Source organism: Channa argus, chromosome 20, assembly GCF_033026475.1.
Source record: "Channa argus isolate prfri chromosome 20, Channa argus male v1.0, whole genome shotgun sequence".
Lineage (NCBI taxonomy): Eukaryota > Metazoa > Chordata > Actinopteri > Anabantiformes > Channidae > Channa > Channa argus.
Window position 1 is genome coordinate 2,948,996 of NC_090216.1, and position 16,023 is coordinate 2,965,018.

A 16,023-nucleotide genomic window follows, 5' to 3' on the forward strand; every position below is an offset into this window, starting at 1 on the left:
ATGTAAACGCAAGTGCATAAAAAGAAGTCAAAACTAATCTAAAAGGTGTCCTCACTTGTTCAAAATAGCACAGTATCACTGCCAAAACTATGCACAAATTATTGTTCACTATTATTAATCACTCGTTGTTTCAGACAATGGAAACTTAATTGATACAATGTGTAAAGTTTCTGTAAATATTATGTTATTTGAGTAATAAATCAGATAGTAGTTACTGGCATTGACATTTGTTGAAAGCACAAAAATGGACAGATTTTTCAATATCGTGCGCCCTTAAAAGTTAAGCTCATACCTGGTAAAACAAAACTAATTCAAAACCAAATTCATTAGATCAAAGTAGTTAGTTATACTCGTGTATTAACTAGTAATTGACAGTTTGATTTAAAAAAAGAAAAGAAAAAAAGTCATTGGTGTCAGTTTTGAGAATGATGATAATCCCATGTGTCACGAGTGTGATGGACAACTGGAACAAACAGGAAGTGTGCTGACTGAGGAACAGCGGTGGGTGGGCATTGAGTGGAGTGCAGCGAGAGAGGATGAAAACGGTCGTGGGTGAGGGGGCATTGTGGGTGAGAATTCTGAGGAAAGAAAGAGGTTGGCGGTTTTTTGGCATCTGCCTCGCTCTGTTTACACTGGACAGTCTATTTGACACGTCCATGTGCAAGCCATGCATCAGTCTCAGGCACCATGCAAAGGACGGGAAACGGAGCGAACGGTAGACTGAACGCAGCAGCCATCTCTTGATATACAGGAGAAGTCAAGTCTAGAGTGATGCTGCTGCAGAGCAGCCAATCAGATTGAAACCAGAGCCTGTATTTATCAAACTTGACAGATGTTTGAGCAGCACAAACTTCGCCTTCATTTTGGAGACCAAGTGATCACTTGTAAAATAGTTGTATAAATTGACCACATCTATTCAGAGGAGGAATAGCCAGTCCCTCTGGTAATCACTAAAAAGTAATTCAACCAGTCCCATGTGAATTCTGTGCGACTTTGCTATTTGAAGCAGAAAAATAACATTACAACATGCATCACAAATTTGTAGAAATGCTGTTGCGAAAGCAGCCATTTATGCTGCACCACTTAAAAAAAAAAAAGCACTGTGAAATCCTGGAGAGACCAAATATCCAATTGGAGACATAAACCAACTCTACGTATGTAAATACTTTTAGTATTTAGTTGTATAGTATTATAATAAAAGAAAAGAAAACTAGCAGCAGTCTAACATATTTTTGCTTTGCAAAATAGGTTAAATAAACAGCTGTTATTAGATTTTGAGTGAATGTGAAGCTATGTCTCTTCTTTCGCTTGCAGTAAATCCAGAATGATACTAAGAGCAGTTGGATAAATACAGGCCATGATCCAAAATCAACGTTCATTCTCAGCTGCACCTGATGGTGAGCTGGGTCCTCGTTTGGCCCAGCTGAGGGGTGGAGGGTGGGGTGGGGTGGGGTGGGGTGGGGGGATGGGTTTGGTGAGACTGTAGCACGGGAACTCCTGCTTACCCTAAAAGTCCCTCTCACACTCAGAATCACACTGCACCTTCTGCCTCATACTGCTGCAAGTGAGACAATAAGAGCAGGTGACAAGAGTGCAGAATTAGACCAGTGATGTTGGGCTGAACACTTAAGGTCATAGTTATTAAAAAAAAAGAGGAATAAAGGTAGCAACAGTCAGCATTTGCCACGTCATGCTGATTTACGTTAATCAGACTAATCAGCTTCCCACAGAGGGACTTTAATTCTAAATCTGTTACTTTCTTTTTCTCATAAATCCAAGGAAAAGACCCAAATCAACCGTGTTGGTCAAAGTTTAACTTCTCTACTGTCTTCGTGACGCTAACGGCTCAGGCTGTTTCTGCATGTTTGCAAAACTTCTGCTCTCAGATCTCTACTCTGTGGTTTTTGTTGAATGACCAATGGTCAGTCCTATTCAAAGCATCACCATGTCTTATCTTGGTGCTTTCATGTTTTATGTGGCCCGGTGGATCAATGGGCACTCAATGGGCAGCCCACTGCTCCCTCCAGGGGGGGATGGGTTAAATTGAGAAAACAAATTTCATTTTCATTTTAATGACGATCCATAAAGCTTCTTCTTCTTCTACAGAAATTTGCGTTGCCTCGTCTAACAAACGTTTTTGCCAATGACAGAGAAATCAGCTCTATGTATTACTTTGTACATGTAGCTAATACTTGTTAGAATAAATTTGTTGATAGCTTTGGTCTTTTCATTGGATTTGCTTAACAATGACAACATAAGAAATTGGGTGAAAGTTTGTTTGAAATGTATAATCTACAGTGTAGCATGGTATTCTTCACTGCTTCCCCATTGTAATCTTAACATACTATTTAGCATCAGTGATATATTTTTCCAACAAGCAGCTAGTAAATACGCACAAATAAACAAAATAAAATAATTCAGTAAAAGTACAAAGTAAACAATAGTGACATATGAGTTTATAAGAATTACCTCAAAGATAAACATATTCACAACAGTGTGTGCACATTAAGTGATGTGCTGCAATCCCTTACCTGTGGACATGCTTTCCCCAGGAGACAAACCATCCAGAAGACCCGATGAATGATCCAGAGGCTGGGGACTGGTGCCCGGTGTGGTGGGGGGTTGAGGAGGAGGAGGTAAGCTGGGCCTCTGCCGGGGCGGCTTCGGGGTCGGCCTGGACTTCGTTAGAGTCCCAGCCAGCGAGGGCGGAGAGGAGAGTGACGGGGTGGTGGCCATCTGGGCCTGACCGGGGGAGCCGATGGTGGCATATCCCTGCGGGTAGCTGAAGCCATACGGGGAGGGGGTGCTGGGAGGGGTGGGCGACAGGCTGACCGGAGACGGCTGACCAGTGGACTGGTCGGAGATGGCTCCTGTCTGGCAATAAGGGACTTTAGGTGGGATTGGGGCCAGTTTCTTTGCTGCAGAGAGGAAGGACACAGCGTTTTCAGTTCTCGCACAGGCTGCATTAACTCATTACTGACTGTGGACATTTGTTTCCAGGGTTGTAGCTTTAGAAGTTTTTGTTTAAAGTTTTTCTTAATGTTTAATAAATATTTTAAAAGCACTATATACATTTTATGCAAAATTTACATTTATTTTTAGAGTAGTTAAGGCTCTCAGAGTAAAAAATTTCCCTGTCATTGGTAACAGAGTAACAAAGGTAGTGGCACAACAAAGGAAATGCTTAAGTAAAGTACAAGTACCAGGAATTTACACAATAGTTGAGTAAATGTACTTAGCGACACCGTACCAATACTGGCACATGGCCTTGTTACCTCTCCTCAGGGTGTGTGGGCTGTGCTCTGAGTGCTGCGACTGTCCACTGGAGGTCACTGTTCCCTGGATTCCCTTCTGTCCAATCACTGGAGAAAGCTCCTTGTTCTTCATAGTACTGGGGGGAGAGTGAAGGGGAAAACATACACCTATGAATTGCACCTTGCATCTCATGCTTCCTTTTTCATAAAATGTCGAGCCTGTTGCTGTAAAACTCTTGCCATGTATATAAAAAAGAATAATAATAATAATAATATGAGAGCACCCATAGTTCAATGTCAGAAATCAGACACTTAGTCTACACTGCAGTGCAGCAGAAGCAGTTTAAAAATGCCAAATAAACTGATGGTTTAATGGATTGTCTTATTTTTACAGTGCAGTAAAGCCAAAAATGTCAATGGGAAGAAGGGCCTGAAGATGAAGACGTAAGCCGCGTATCGTCCGACAGTCCACCAGCTAGCTCACACTTTGTGTTGCAGATGAAGCATGGACAGATTACTGAAGCGTCTGGGTCTAAACTTAGGGTGGAGGAATGCAGATGAGCATCATGGAGCATATCATCGTGATAATCTCACGGTTGACGTTGGTTTCATTGTCGTCTTGTGTCAAGCCCTCGTCACTTTCTGCTATCGTTCATATTCATGGTCTGATCCTGCAGTCTACCACTCAAAGCTGACTGGGCCCACTGGTGTGACTCATTAACACCCACTTTTATAATGGTATTCACTGAAAGCTTTGAATTTCCTTTGTTGCCTGGCAACTGGCTCCTGAATTATACCAGCACCAGGGTTATGGATCGCATACGTGGCTGTTAAATTAAAGATGGATGTGATTTTTGTATTCCTAGTTATTTCGAGGATTGACAGATACAGACCAAAGACTAAAATAGAGCATATGTAGAGTACTGTGGTGCTGTTGGCAGCATCTTAATCTTATATCACCCCATGAAGCTTCATCGTGTCCCCGTGTGGCCTTTCTTCATTTGTGTCTGAACTGTGCTGGAAGTACGAACGACTTGAGCAGGGTTCTGTATTTACCTAGTCCGCTTGGCTCCTCTGTCTCGACCACAGACACAGGCTGCCCATGGAGGGGGAGCGGATAGGGGGGTGTCGGGGGGTTTAGGGGAGCCCAGGAGGAGTTCGTGGCGAGTAAGAACGAGCGGGGGTTTGATGTAAAGGGTGGAACCATTTGTTTCGGACGAGGGTGCATGCGGAGCGTCGGACAGGGAAGCCCGTTTAGGCAGGTGCAAGGAGCTGGGTTTGGGGTTGGAGTTGACGTCAAGCAGCTGAGGGGAGGGGCAAAGAGAGTGGGGAGGTGGGGGCGGGCTGTAGCCAGTGCGTCTGGGGGAAGGGAACGGGCCAAAAGGCACGGATTCGGGGCTGGGAGCGACAGGACGCATACTCTGAGGGGCTCGGGTGTGCAAATGGTGGTGATTGAGCGAGTAGGAAGAGCAAGAGGAGGATGAAGAGGAAGAAGATGAGGAAGAGGGATAAGGGGGTGGCGGCCTCTCCTCCTCTGGGGAGGGGTAGGTGTAACAGGAGTCCGACCACTTGGAGGATGCATCATCCGAGCTGCAATGATAAAAATGTCAGTGTTTCATGGGGAGCTGAGCTGTTAGAGCGGATGAATACAGTCGTTTCTAGATGTAAAAAACAGCGGGACATTGAGATTCGCTTTAGCCAGGACAGTGCTATTTGAGGGCAAGTGGTGACTTGATTCTTCCCAGATATTCCACCTCTCATGTAAAATTAAAAAAAAAAAAAATCATGTTCCCTGACTTTTCCTTGCCTGTTCTCAACCTGTGCACCTGAGTGCATCAATGCTGTGGTGGACAAGGGTCCGCATGGTCGACTCTGGCCCTGATTGAAAGCAGTCAGAAGACACAGTGCATCACAAAGAAACACATTGGGTGGTGTAAGTGTCGTGACTGATAAAGTAATACACCCGTTTCCTTCCGGGTATATACACACACGCCTAGTTCCTCTCTGCCATTTGCCAGCATGTCATAGGCCACTTCTGGAAAATCCGCAGTTCACCTGTTTCTTAGTTTCTGCTACAGCAGCGACAGCTGTGGCCAGACATGATGTTTTTTGCGCTGTCCATCCTTCTGATTCTGAAGCTTAATACTGGCAGTTAATGTGGACTAGCTGGCAGATGATTATAACCAGGAGGCAGTAATTCTAGTTTGGAATTATTTTCTGGAAGTACTGGAGTCAGCTTTCATTCTCCCTTTGTACATCTGCTTTATTTTAGACTGTTCAGCTGGATTCTGACCCCTGTGTCTCCATGGTTTGTCCCTGCCTGCCTAACACACGGTCTCTGCTCTGTTTAAATGCTGGTTTGTCTGTGTGTTTAGTCTCCCTGCCCTGTGTAGTCAGTCATGACTTGTGATGGGAAACTGAAGAAGCCTGAAGTGAGCTGAAGTCCATCTGCCACCAAATAGCACTTTTGAGGATAGAATGACCTGGATGTGAATCCCCACAGACAGTGGTTTGATCCATCACGAGGGAAAAAGTCAGGTTAATATCAATTATTCTTAAGAAAGGAAAAGTGTGGGCTCTGGGAGAATGGCACAAAAAATAAAAGACCTTTTCAAATGACAAAATAAAAACAGAGAAGTCAGTACCTCATCCATTGCAGGGCCTTTCGACAATGCACTGTTATGCTGTTAATGATGCTTGGACTAATGGCAAAAACAAAAAAAAGATACACAATTCATGCACATGCAGCACTCAGTGGTTTGTACTGAACTGGGGATGAACTTTTCTTAACTTTTCTTATGTAAAACCCAGCCTACGGAGAAGTGAAAGTCTTTACTCGGGTGACATGATATACAGTGTCACCCCTCAAGCAGAAAATTAACTGAACGTCTCCACACACGGCTCTACAAAGCCAAGGATAAAACATTGGGAACTTCTAAGAGCAATCAAAGTTTGAAATGACATGCTCCATCAGACGTGAGACACTGGGGTTCACATAGAGGTGACGAGGTGAAACGATGGGTATAACGCGGGGGAAGGAAACAGCGACAGACAAGAAAAGTGGGGACAAGAGCAGGCAGCGCTGTTCCAGTGTCAGTTGCAGGGCGCAGCAGCGGCAGCAGCAGGAGGAGGGAGAAGGTGAAACAGGAGGTTGTGGGCACAACAGCCTTACCTGGCTCGTTCGCTGCTAGTGGGAGGAGGGGTGGGGGAGGGGGAGGCAGAGAAGTCCCCAGGCTGTTCGGGGACGAGCGCATCAGTGGGCGGGATGGGGGAGTAGTGCACGCTCGGCGGCGTGGAAGAGGTTTTACGCGTAGATGACGAGCCCCTGCGCGACACCCAAGAAGTGTCCATCACCCTGACACCCATGCTGCAGTGGGACAGAGATGCACAGCCATTCAAATAAAGGGAGGGTAAGGGGTTGGTTTTGGTTCGTGGGGGGGGGGGGTTCTACACCTTTAACACACTGTCAAGTGATCCCCCTTCTTCTCAGTCATCTATACCACTAGTGCATTACAAAGTCTTGACCCTGGATTAGCGTCTCCGGTCAGGCTGCCTCGTATGGGTCTGCTTAGGACCCCCAGCATGCACGAACACAGAATATTCAATCTGCACGGCGTCCTGCTTAAATGAGTTATTCCATGCATGACAACAGTGTATGAGTATTTGTTTTAAATAATTGCCACATCAGGGTGTTTTGGAGGAAATGAACAAGGACTGGATGCACGACAGTGAGGGGTGAGGGGAAATAATTTAAAACAGGAGTTGTGGCATGTAGTGAAAGACCCCTGTGTTAGAGTAAAACCTCAAGACTTTTATGTTAAAAAGAAAACGGGTATTAAAATTACAAAGCAGTCAGCAACCAGAGGCCTTCGTACTAACAAGCTGAACGGGATCAAAGTTCTGCTTTTTTCACATCCCCCCCCCCCTCCCCCCTCCCCTCCCCTCCCCTCCCCTCCTCACTCTATAGCAGACATTGAACTATAGGAGTCCAAGTGTGTCACTTCAGGCAGACCATGAATGACAGTTTCTGTCAATGTGTACAGTAGGGGATGAATAGAGCAATGAGAGGACAACTGGAGGAGAGAGAGCAATACTTTACCTTTGTATCTTCCTAATGCTGCATTGTTAAAACAGAGACAAGCACAGTGAGGACAGTAAAGATTGTGGAGAGGGTCTCCAAAGGCTCATTAACAGCATTGTTATCAAAGCTGCGGTGCAACTTTGGCAGGGTAAACTTTTTAAGCCAAGTGAGCAGCAGAGAAAAACAGGGAGGCTGACGTTGCGGTGGGTGGGTGGGTGGTGGGCTGCAAAGGATGAGAGTCACGCCGAGTGTAATGAGGAGAGCAGTTTGAGGGGGGCAGGTTTTTTTAAATACCTGCCTGCTAATCCCTAATCCATAACAATAAATCAGCATTTCTCCATCGGCCTATTCATTCATTATCTGTAACCACTTCATCCTTTTCAGGGTCACAGGGGGCTGGAACCTATCCCAGGTCTTCAATAGAGAGAGTCATACACAGATGGACGGGCACTTTGGAGTCACCAATTAACCTAACATGCATGTCTTTGACTGTGGGAGGACATGTAAACTGCATCAGCTTTTATTACTTTTTATTAGTTTTTAATAGAAATCACATCCTATTTGTATAATCACATCGGCAGGTTGGTATTAAGGCAGCGGCTGATTGGTTCACAGTCTCACTGTCCAGTCCTGCTCGTCACAGAACAACACGTGTGATGATGTAATGTTGCATTCTTCACATTATGGGACCTGGAGCTCCAGAGCACAAACTGTTACTTTCCAACCTTGTTGAGGCCTAAACCTACGACCATTTGTTCACAAAAACGAGCACAACCTGTCTTTCAAAGCTCTTTACTCCGGTGCTGACGAGAGTTTCCTGCGTGTTTCTGCCCAAAGCTGAGCTCCACTGATCCGACTCAGTCCAGCTTTAATTAGCCAGGCTACTTGTGGTCCCAGGGCTGCAGACAGCTCAGGCTACCCGCTGGGCCTGATAAGACCAAGGATGTATTAAAGCATTAGAGAGAGAAAGAAAGGAGGAAAGCAACTGACTGGTTTTCAGCTAATCCTCCTTCACAGCTTGAGGATTGTCAGACTCCTCATTTCACAGACTAAATGTCATCTCTCCTTCCCAGTCTGACTCTTTGCTTCTCTCTTTTTGTCTTTTCCACACAGCAAACCCTGTAACTGTGCTGCGTAAAAAGGACAGACGAGTGAAACCAGATCATTTTTGTCCACCTCACAGTGAAACTGAGCTTTTCGCTGAAGGCATCTCTCACGTGTGTAATCAGCGGGGAATTCTCCAGCTCTTCCTTCACGTGTCACAAAGCAGCCGTGTGCAAACTTTACTCAAATCGGCCCTCGTCTGGAAAAACCACGGGTTGATCCAGAGGCAGAGTGACATGACTGTGAGCACAATCACTGGGAGCTTTTAGATAAGTGGACTTCTTTAAGAGCAACAAGAGGATTGTTGGACTTTTCGGGACATGCAGCTGTGTCCATTCTTTGCTCTGACGCTGACTGGGTGTGGACCGTCCAAGTGAACTGGCATGTTGGTATTTTGCTAATATATTTTCAGGAGCATGTTGAACAGACATCTGTTGCTTATTTAGGTTCTTCACCAGAGCTTTTGTCAAGTGACTCATGGGTTGAGTTCCCCCTCTCTTCTTAGTTGGGCACAACATTCTTCTAGTTGAATATCCAGCACAAAACCCAAACAATTCTATTTCTGGTTCATTGACATGAACGCTTAAAGACACCAAATCCAGCCACAAAATCTTGAAGGATAAGGCTCACAGTGTTATTTATGTTAGTTTTGAAACCTCCAAATCAGACCAAAACCAACAACGATTGCATTTCTGAATCCACAACCTGGTTTAGCTTGTCTGTGGCATAGAGGAAAACACAATAACTCTCAAAATATGTGGGGTTGCTTTTTTTTTTTAATCAAAAAAGACCTCAGGAAGCCAGCGTAGTACAGAAGCATGGTAGCGTCAGCTATTGTCTCCACTGATGCTCTTCCTGTGAAAACTGACTCAAACAAATGTTTGTTGTATGAATCCTACAATGTTGGATATGCAGTTTGGAAAACAATCCAGGTTTATGGCACAAGAGAAAAGCTAATCCAGGTAGAAGAACTGCAAGTTCCTTCCTGTACTGTAAATTCATAAATTGGTTTTAGTGGTTTAGTTAATGAAAACGCTTGTATCCTTTAATCATTTACCTTTAAACTTCACCTCTACTGATTTCACATACCAACAAAATTTGATGTAATTATGTCTACAGGCAAAATTAAAACTAATTTTGGGTGAACGTCCCTTTTGAGAAGACGGGTATGTTTGGAAAAAGTAAAAAGGTGCTGCTTCCTGCTTATGGTTCAGTGTAACTAGTGGCAGAGCAGTTATCCTCAACCAATGCACCCTGATCCTTCAGGACTACAAAGTACTGTATCTACTGTAAATACAGTTTCTCCAACATTGTTGAAAATGTAAAGGAGTAAAATATGAGGGTCCTACCCGTCTTTCTTATAGAACTCCAGCATCATGTTGTCTGTGGCGACGCTGAGCGGCCGTCGACCCTGGTCGCTCTGTTTCCGATCCATCTGATCCATGTCCGGAGATGGCATTGAGCTGTAGTTGGCATTGTGGTTGGTGTGGACGGGGCTTCCATAATTCCCTGTCAGGTTAAACTCGATTTCTAAGAAAGGCAAGAGACAAAAGAAGTGAGGTTTCTTTAATGGTTTGGTCTTGTTGTATTTCCTGGCTCCTTGCTACGTATCTTATTATCCCTCTCACCTCCAGGGAAGAACCAGTCGGCATGTTGGATGATGGGCTCGATGATGCCAACGATCTGCAGGGAAACAGTCGTCATCATCTCTGTGATGTTACTACAGTGGACAGAGGAGACGGAGACATTTTTAATAATGGGATGTAGGAGAGGAGTAGGAGCTGCTTGGATGATGAGAATCTTTGCACAGGTGGTGATTAACACATTTCCCTAATGTTACAGAAGCTTTAAAATGAGAAAATGTAAATGATTTTAGAAATGTGGGCTAATAAAAACACTAGTTATAAGTTGGAGAGTTTGTCAAATTAACAGAAACCTATAAATGTGTTATAAATGTCCTTCACCTTTCTTAAACTGCTCACTCATCACCATCATCATCATCAAGTTATTAAAACTCTTGTCTCCCGGAGACGTGTTGGCAGCTTATGCCGACAGGCCTTAACTGAAAGTACTCAATGAAATACAATAAAAGTAAAAGTCCTGCATTGAGAAGTATTTACTTACTTAAATCGGCAAAAGTAAAAGTCCCCACTCATGCACTGAACGTTGCATGATATTTTAGAAGCCTTATAGTGACTGAGGTAACTTCAGATGGAGATTATTTATAGTGTTTATTGTTGTGATTATTTATTGTGTTTATTGTGGATTCACTTCAGTATTGTTGTTGTTACTACTGTTGTTTTTAGATATACAATCAAGTATTAATTAAGCCTCCAGCCAGGAATAATACACACTGTAGTTTGTGAGAAGCTGCATATAAAAACACAAAAAGAAGTCAGCAGATTGAGCGTGTGTTTCCTGTAAGACGCTTTTTAACGTCAATGTGTAGGAGTCAAACTAACAGCTTCTGTCTTACCCTTCATTATGTGTCCACAGCAGGTTGGGGCCGAGCACAATAGCGATGTTTCCAGGAGTCATCTTGTTCACATCCTGGTACTCAGTCAGTTTGGAAAGGAATTTGATCAAATACCTGTTATCACACACACACCCAAAACATGAAAACGTCAGTCGTAATTATGTTAACTAAATAAACGTCTCGGTCAAAAGACAAGAACGGCTCAGTGCCACATTAAAAGTCCTTTTCACTTTTATTTTATTTCTGTTAGTAAGATGTGTGTCCACAAGAATCCACCTTTGCACTAGCAGTAAACAGCAAAAGCAAAGCTGTGAAACCAAAACAAGGAGCTAGAAGACACTGCTGGCTTTTCCCTGTCGGTGAGATCTTTTATTCATGCGACTCATTAAATCCAGAGACGCTGTCTTGTAAATTCATTTTCAGCTACCGTTTACTTCTCAGTATCTGTTCTCTGCATTAAATCGCTGCCTCTAATCGACACCTGCCTGATAAAACGACACTGGCCTCTGTGTGAAATGGTGGCTGACTTACACGGTAGGTGTTGCTCTGTTAGATGCGGGCTTAGGGTGAGGGCGGATTTCTGCTGAAGGGTTTGTCTCACGATCAAAGATAAAGAGAGGAGAGGGCTGACAAAAGGGGGCGGAATGAAAGAGCGCGAGATACTGCAGCACTCGTCAGTGTCATCATCGAATTGCACAAATAGGGTATTTTTAGACCTTGGTCCTCCGAGAAGACCTGTCAGAGCTGTTGGGATGATCTCTGCTCGCTGGAACGAGCTGCCTGATGTTCATGCAACTGTGGTCGGGCTCAGGATGAGTCATTCGGCTCAGCTGCTCTCACAGAGCCACAGAAACCCACTGGCCCATTTCTCCGTCTGAGAGCTGCTGTAAAAGCTGCTGTTTGCTGCAATAATGTTCTTTAACTCAGCGTCATAAAGGAAACGCGTGCCGTTCTCGTGGAAACGACACACGGTATTGATGGACACATCTTATTTGAGTCTTCAGAACTCAATTCAACATGGCAGAACTAATAAACCAGTTCTGGTTTGGGGCCTGGTAGCTCAATGAGCAGGATGCGATGCAGAAGTTGCGGGATCAAATCCCAGCACACACACCAGGTGTGTCCCTGAGGGAGACACCACCCCGTGGCAGCCCGCTGCTCCCCCCCTCCCCGGGGGGAGGGTAAATGCAGAGAAAGAGTTTCATCGTAACGTGTATGTGTGCTCAATGACAAAGGTCGTTCTTCTGCTCTTCTAACAATCAGAAACTAAAGCAGAGTAAAAAATACACGGCTCTGCATATAACACACTTCAACGCAACAGCATCTTATAAATAACTGAATGTACTAATTTAACACTGTGAGCTTCTAAACATTACTAAGAGATAAAAATATTCTACCGCTTTTGAAAATTAGGGGTTTACGATTTTAAACAGTTCCACACAACTAATGTTACGAGAGGCTCCTCCTTTACTGAATACGTGACACATGTTACGTGATGTTACTTTTATTCCTACAGAGTGAATTATTGTACATTTTCTCACCCACCTTCATTTTACAGCTTCGATCACTAGTTAATTCCTGCAGCTGTGGATGCACTCAACTAAGGAATTATGAATAATTGATGAAGCAGCTGTCGGTACACGACAGTGGTTAAAATCCGCTCCACCTTTTGCCTGGGCTTATTTTAGGTCCACACCAAGTCTTTGTAGTGACACGGATATTTTTTGACTGTGCTGTAAATGTATACTATACATTTTCTTATCTGTATTTGACACCTTTTAAACTTTAAGCCTGTGTACTTGGACTAAATTTAAACTTTCAACCCGAGTGAAGAATTAGAAATCGTGTACTGCTCTCATTAATGCCTGTAACATGCTTCACTTTATTTTTGTCATGGCTGCTTTCATGTGTTGTTTTGTTGTTGGACTTAGTTCTAGATCAGAGAGCTCAAGTCTAGATAAGTCTACATTTCTCACCAGAAAGCTTTTTGAAGTGCCTTCCCGTTTCCCTTTCCCATGTCAGCCATACATTGAGCCACGTATTAAACCGTAAGAGTGAAACACGGAAGCTGCGACTCACTTAAAGTTGTTGTTGTTGGCTGGGGGTAGTTTCTCACAGGCGTTGAGGAGAGCTTGAAGCCTCTTATCTTGATCTTGAATGCTGCAGAAGCACAGAAAAGATGCATTTCAGATACTGCAAAAAATGTCTCACACATGAAGATGACGTTACTTTACCGATCTAACAATAACATTTTACTGAAGCAGATACACACTTGGAGGCCTGGATCCAGTCGTTGTAGTGTTCAAAGGTCATTAACGGCTCAGGAAGTTCCCGTAGGTAGGACTTCAAAGCACCTTTAGGCGACAACAGAAAACCACAATAAATGCATCTGTGCATTAACACATTGTGTTTGTAGTATATAGTGCATGTGTTGAGCCAACAGAGTCTGTGTGATGACAAGCAGCTGATCTGCCACAGGCAAAATAAGAGATGTTGACTGAAAAGAAATCTGCGCGATGATCAACGGCTCCACACAGAATCAGTTGGATAGCGTATATAGCATCGGATTCATATCGCTGCAGGAACAAAACAACTGCAGAATCAGGTGTGAACAAAGGTCATTTCCTGCTGATTGTTGCATCGTTGGTTGTTTAAAGTCTGTAGGATTTATAAGAACAAATTGCAGCTTTGGGATTTAAAAGCCGCAAAAATGTCTTCTCGTTCCTTCCTGTTTTTGATGTTTATGTTGTAAGAAGTGCAGAGACTCTTTGGGTGATGTGCATTCAAAAAAAACTGAGGCAGGAACTGAATCAGGCAACAACTCGTTCAGACTTGTTAATATCAAGCACAGTCTTGACTTAACACTTTGAGGATTTTGAGCCGACTCTACTATTATACCAAACACCCCAATCTAGTCTGACTCGTCTTCGTCTCTCTTCAGTCTGCTGCGTTCATTTTCCTCAGGGATGCGTGGGACGGATGACAAACAGCAGAGTGAGGGCATCCTTCAGTGGGAGACGGCTTGGAGGCCGCTGTTGTTCTGTCTGTACCTGTTGTGTGTGGCTGACGCTACATAAACGCCTTAAATGTAGCTAAAATTGCAACCGCAGCACCTTTAGTTTGTTATATTAGCAGAAAAGAGGCAACTGGCTGATTGAGGCTGAGGAACGATGCACCCTTGCAACACCCTGACCCCCTGCCGTCACTCTTAGAGCTGACCCAGTTTAAACAGGGAATCATGTCCATTTCCCCACATGCTCCCGTGAACAGCGAGGTCTCTGATGGACTTTAATTTGATATTATTTAGAAGAACATTTTGTTCCTAATGGGAGAACACAACATATTTCCAGTTCATGGGGTTTTCGTGTGTCCTCTCCACAATGCACTGACAAAAGGTGTCAGTATGAGGACATTTAACATGGTGAGACATATTTAAATATCTCGATAACAAAATAAAAGCGTGAGTGTTCAAACTTAGAAATAATAATAAGAAAAGTTTTATTTTGGAGACATATACTGACAAGTCTATTGTGCAGCAATCAGCTCCAGTAAAGACAAACAGGAACGCCCAGAAAAAAAGATCAATAACAGCATCATAAGGCCTTGAAAGCTTTTCTTTCTTTTGTAGTCTGGTTTAAAAGCAAATCAGTGACAGCAGCAGAAAAAAAAGAAAACACAGATGGTGCTTTTTGCTGCAGCCTGTGCAGAAGATGAAGAACCTGTCTGACACTAATCCCCGTTATATTTGGAACTTATCGCTAGACATTTCTTTGATAGTTTGTTGAACGTATCCTCTCTAGAGGCAATAAAGCAGGAAAAAAATGGACACAAACATGCTGCTTTCGTTGCTCCCAGCTCTCTTGTGGCAGCCGAAGAGGTGAACTGAAACCCAATCAAGTATAAAGTAAGGTTTTAACTCATGTGTGGCTCTTACAGGAGACCTTCCATTTCACCTTTAGAGGGTAATTCACTGCTGAGGCTGACGAACGACTGCAGCAGCATCAGTAAAATTATTTGGCTGTTTTTACAGCTTCATGGGGAGGCAGTAAGACATGGATACACATAAATCCAAAGCTCACCTGCGATGGCGTGCGGGTCTGCAGAGTACTCCTGAACGTCCAACACCCCGCAGTCTAGAGACGCCTTCAGCTTCTTGAGTTTGGAGGCTGACGGGGCGATTCTGAACAAACCCTGCGACGCAAAGCATGAGGACAACATTCAGAAAGCGAAGCAAAAGTCCCTCAAAAGCTTAGTAAATGAATGGATTACTGATGACTGACTGTGGTGGAAGAAGTACTACTTTGTTGGAAACAGGACTAAGTGTGAGACAAATGGGTTTTTTGTGGTGGTGTTTTGGTTTGAGAACCATCCTAAAATCCTGGACACACACACGACGTCTACTGCATGTCTTTTTCTCGGCATCAGTTAGAGATGTTTATGATGCACTTTATGTCGGGCTTAGCCAGATGTCACTTGCTCGAGTGCAGTTAGTTCATAACGCTTTGTCCTGGCTGTTAAGTGGTATATTTTATTTTTTTTGAAATGTTTTCATGGTCTCGCCCCACAGTATCCGTCTGACCTCCTCCTGCCGTACGCTCCATCACGCTCTCTTAGGTCAGCAGATCACTCCGCAGCCAAACTCATTTCTTGTTTTTAAATCTTTCCTTAAAACACATTATTTCTCTTTGGCCTTTAACTCAGTTTAGGATGTTGGCTTTTAATGTTTCCTGTTTTTATCTGTCTGTTCTTTTAAATGTCTTATATCTTTAATAATTTTTTTGTCCTCAAGTTTGTGTACAGCACTTTGGCCAACTTTGTTGTTTTTAAAGGTGCTTTAGAAATAAGGTTGAAATGCACTGGATTGGATGTCTGTCTGTCCTGGACAAGGGATCCCTGCCCCTGTTGCTCTTCCTGAACGTGTTTCCATTTAGACAGAGAGTGTCATTTAATTTGGGAGTTGGGTTATAGAAATAAAATGTGATTTGACTCGATGCTTGCTGATACATACGTCTATTGCGAATTACAGCTGTTCATCCCAAATGGTCCAATCGTTTTTTCTTTCACAGCATGAATCAATTACTGTTCACCTCTGAACAAATGAATTTTCA

The 16,023-nt window shown here is 43.6% G+C and overlaps 1 protein-coding gene across 9 annotated transcripts in view; it reads right to left on the minus strand.

The window, feature by feature from the left end:
• The window catches only part of LOC137105727 (rho GTPase-activating protein 44-like), a 64,739-nt gene that overhangs the window by 5,357 nt on the left and 43,359 nt on the right, over positions 1 to 16,023 (minus strand). For 2 of the 9 annotated variants that reach the window (XM_067488268.1, XM_067488267.1), the window contains exons 11-21: positions 14,995 to 15,106; positions 13,188 to 13,269; positions 12,995 to 13,075; positions 10,916 to 11,029; positions 10,068 to 10,159; positions 9,789 to 9,969; positions 7,354 to 7,371; positions 6,427 to 6,621; positions 4,311 to 4,844; positions 3,276 to 3,391; positions 2,532 to 2,918 (exon numbers count right to left, since the gene is read on the minus strand). In XM_067488268.1, coding sequence (XP_067344369.1) covers positions 2,532 to 2,918; positions 3,276 to 3,391; positions 4,311 to 4,844; positions 6,427 to 6,621; positions 7,354 to 7,371; positions 9,789 to 9,969; positions 10,068 to 10,159; positions 10,916 to 11,029; positions 12,995 to 13,075; positions 13,188 to 13,269; positions 14,995 to 15,106 — 1,912 coding nt within the window. Of the gene's footprint in view, positions 1 to 1,505; positions 1,559 to 2,531; positions 2,919 to 3,275; positions 3,392 to 4,310; positions 4,845 to 6,426; positions 6,622 to 7,353; positions 7,372 to 9,788; positions 9,970 to 10,067; positions 10,160 to 10,915; positions 11,030 to 12,994; positions 13,076 to 13,187; positions 13,270 to 14,994; positions 15,107 to 16,023 lie in introns of all 9 variants that reach the window. The other 7 variants (XM_067488275.1, XM_067488269.1, XM_067488272.1 and 4 more) reach the window with 5 other exon arrangements.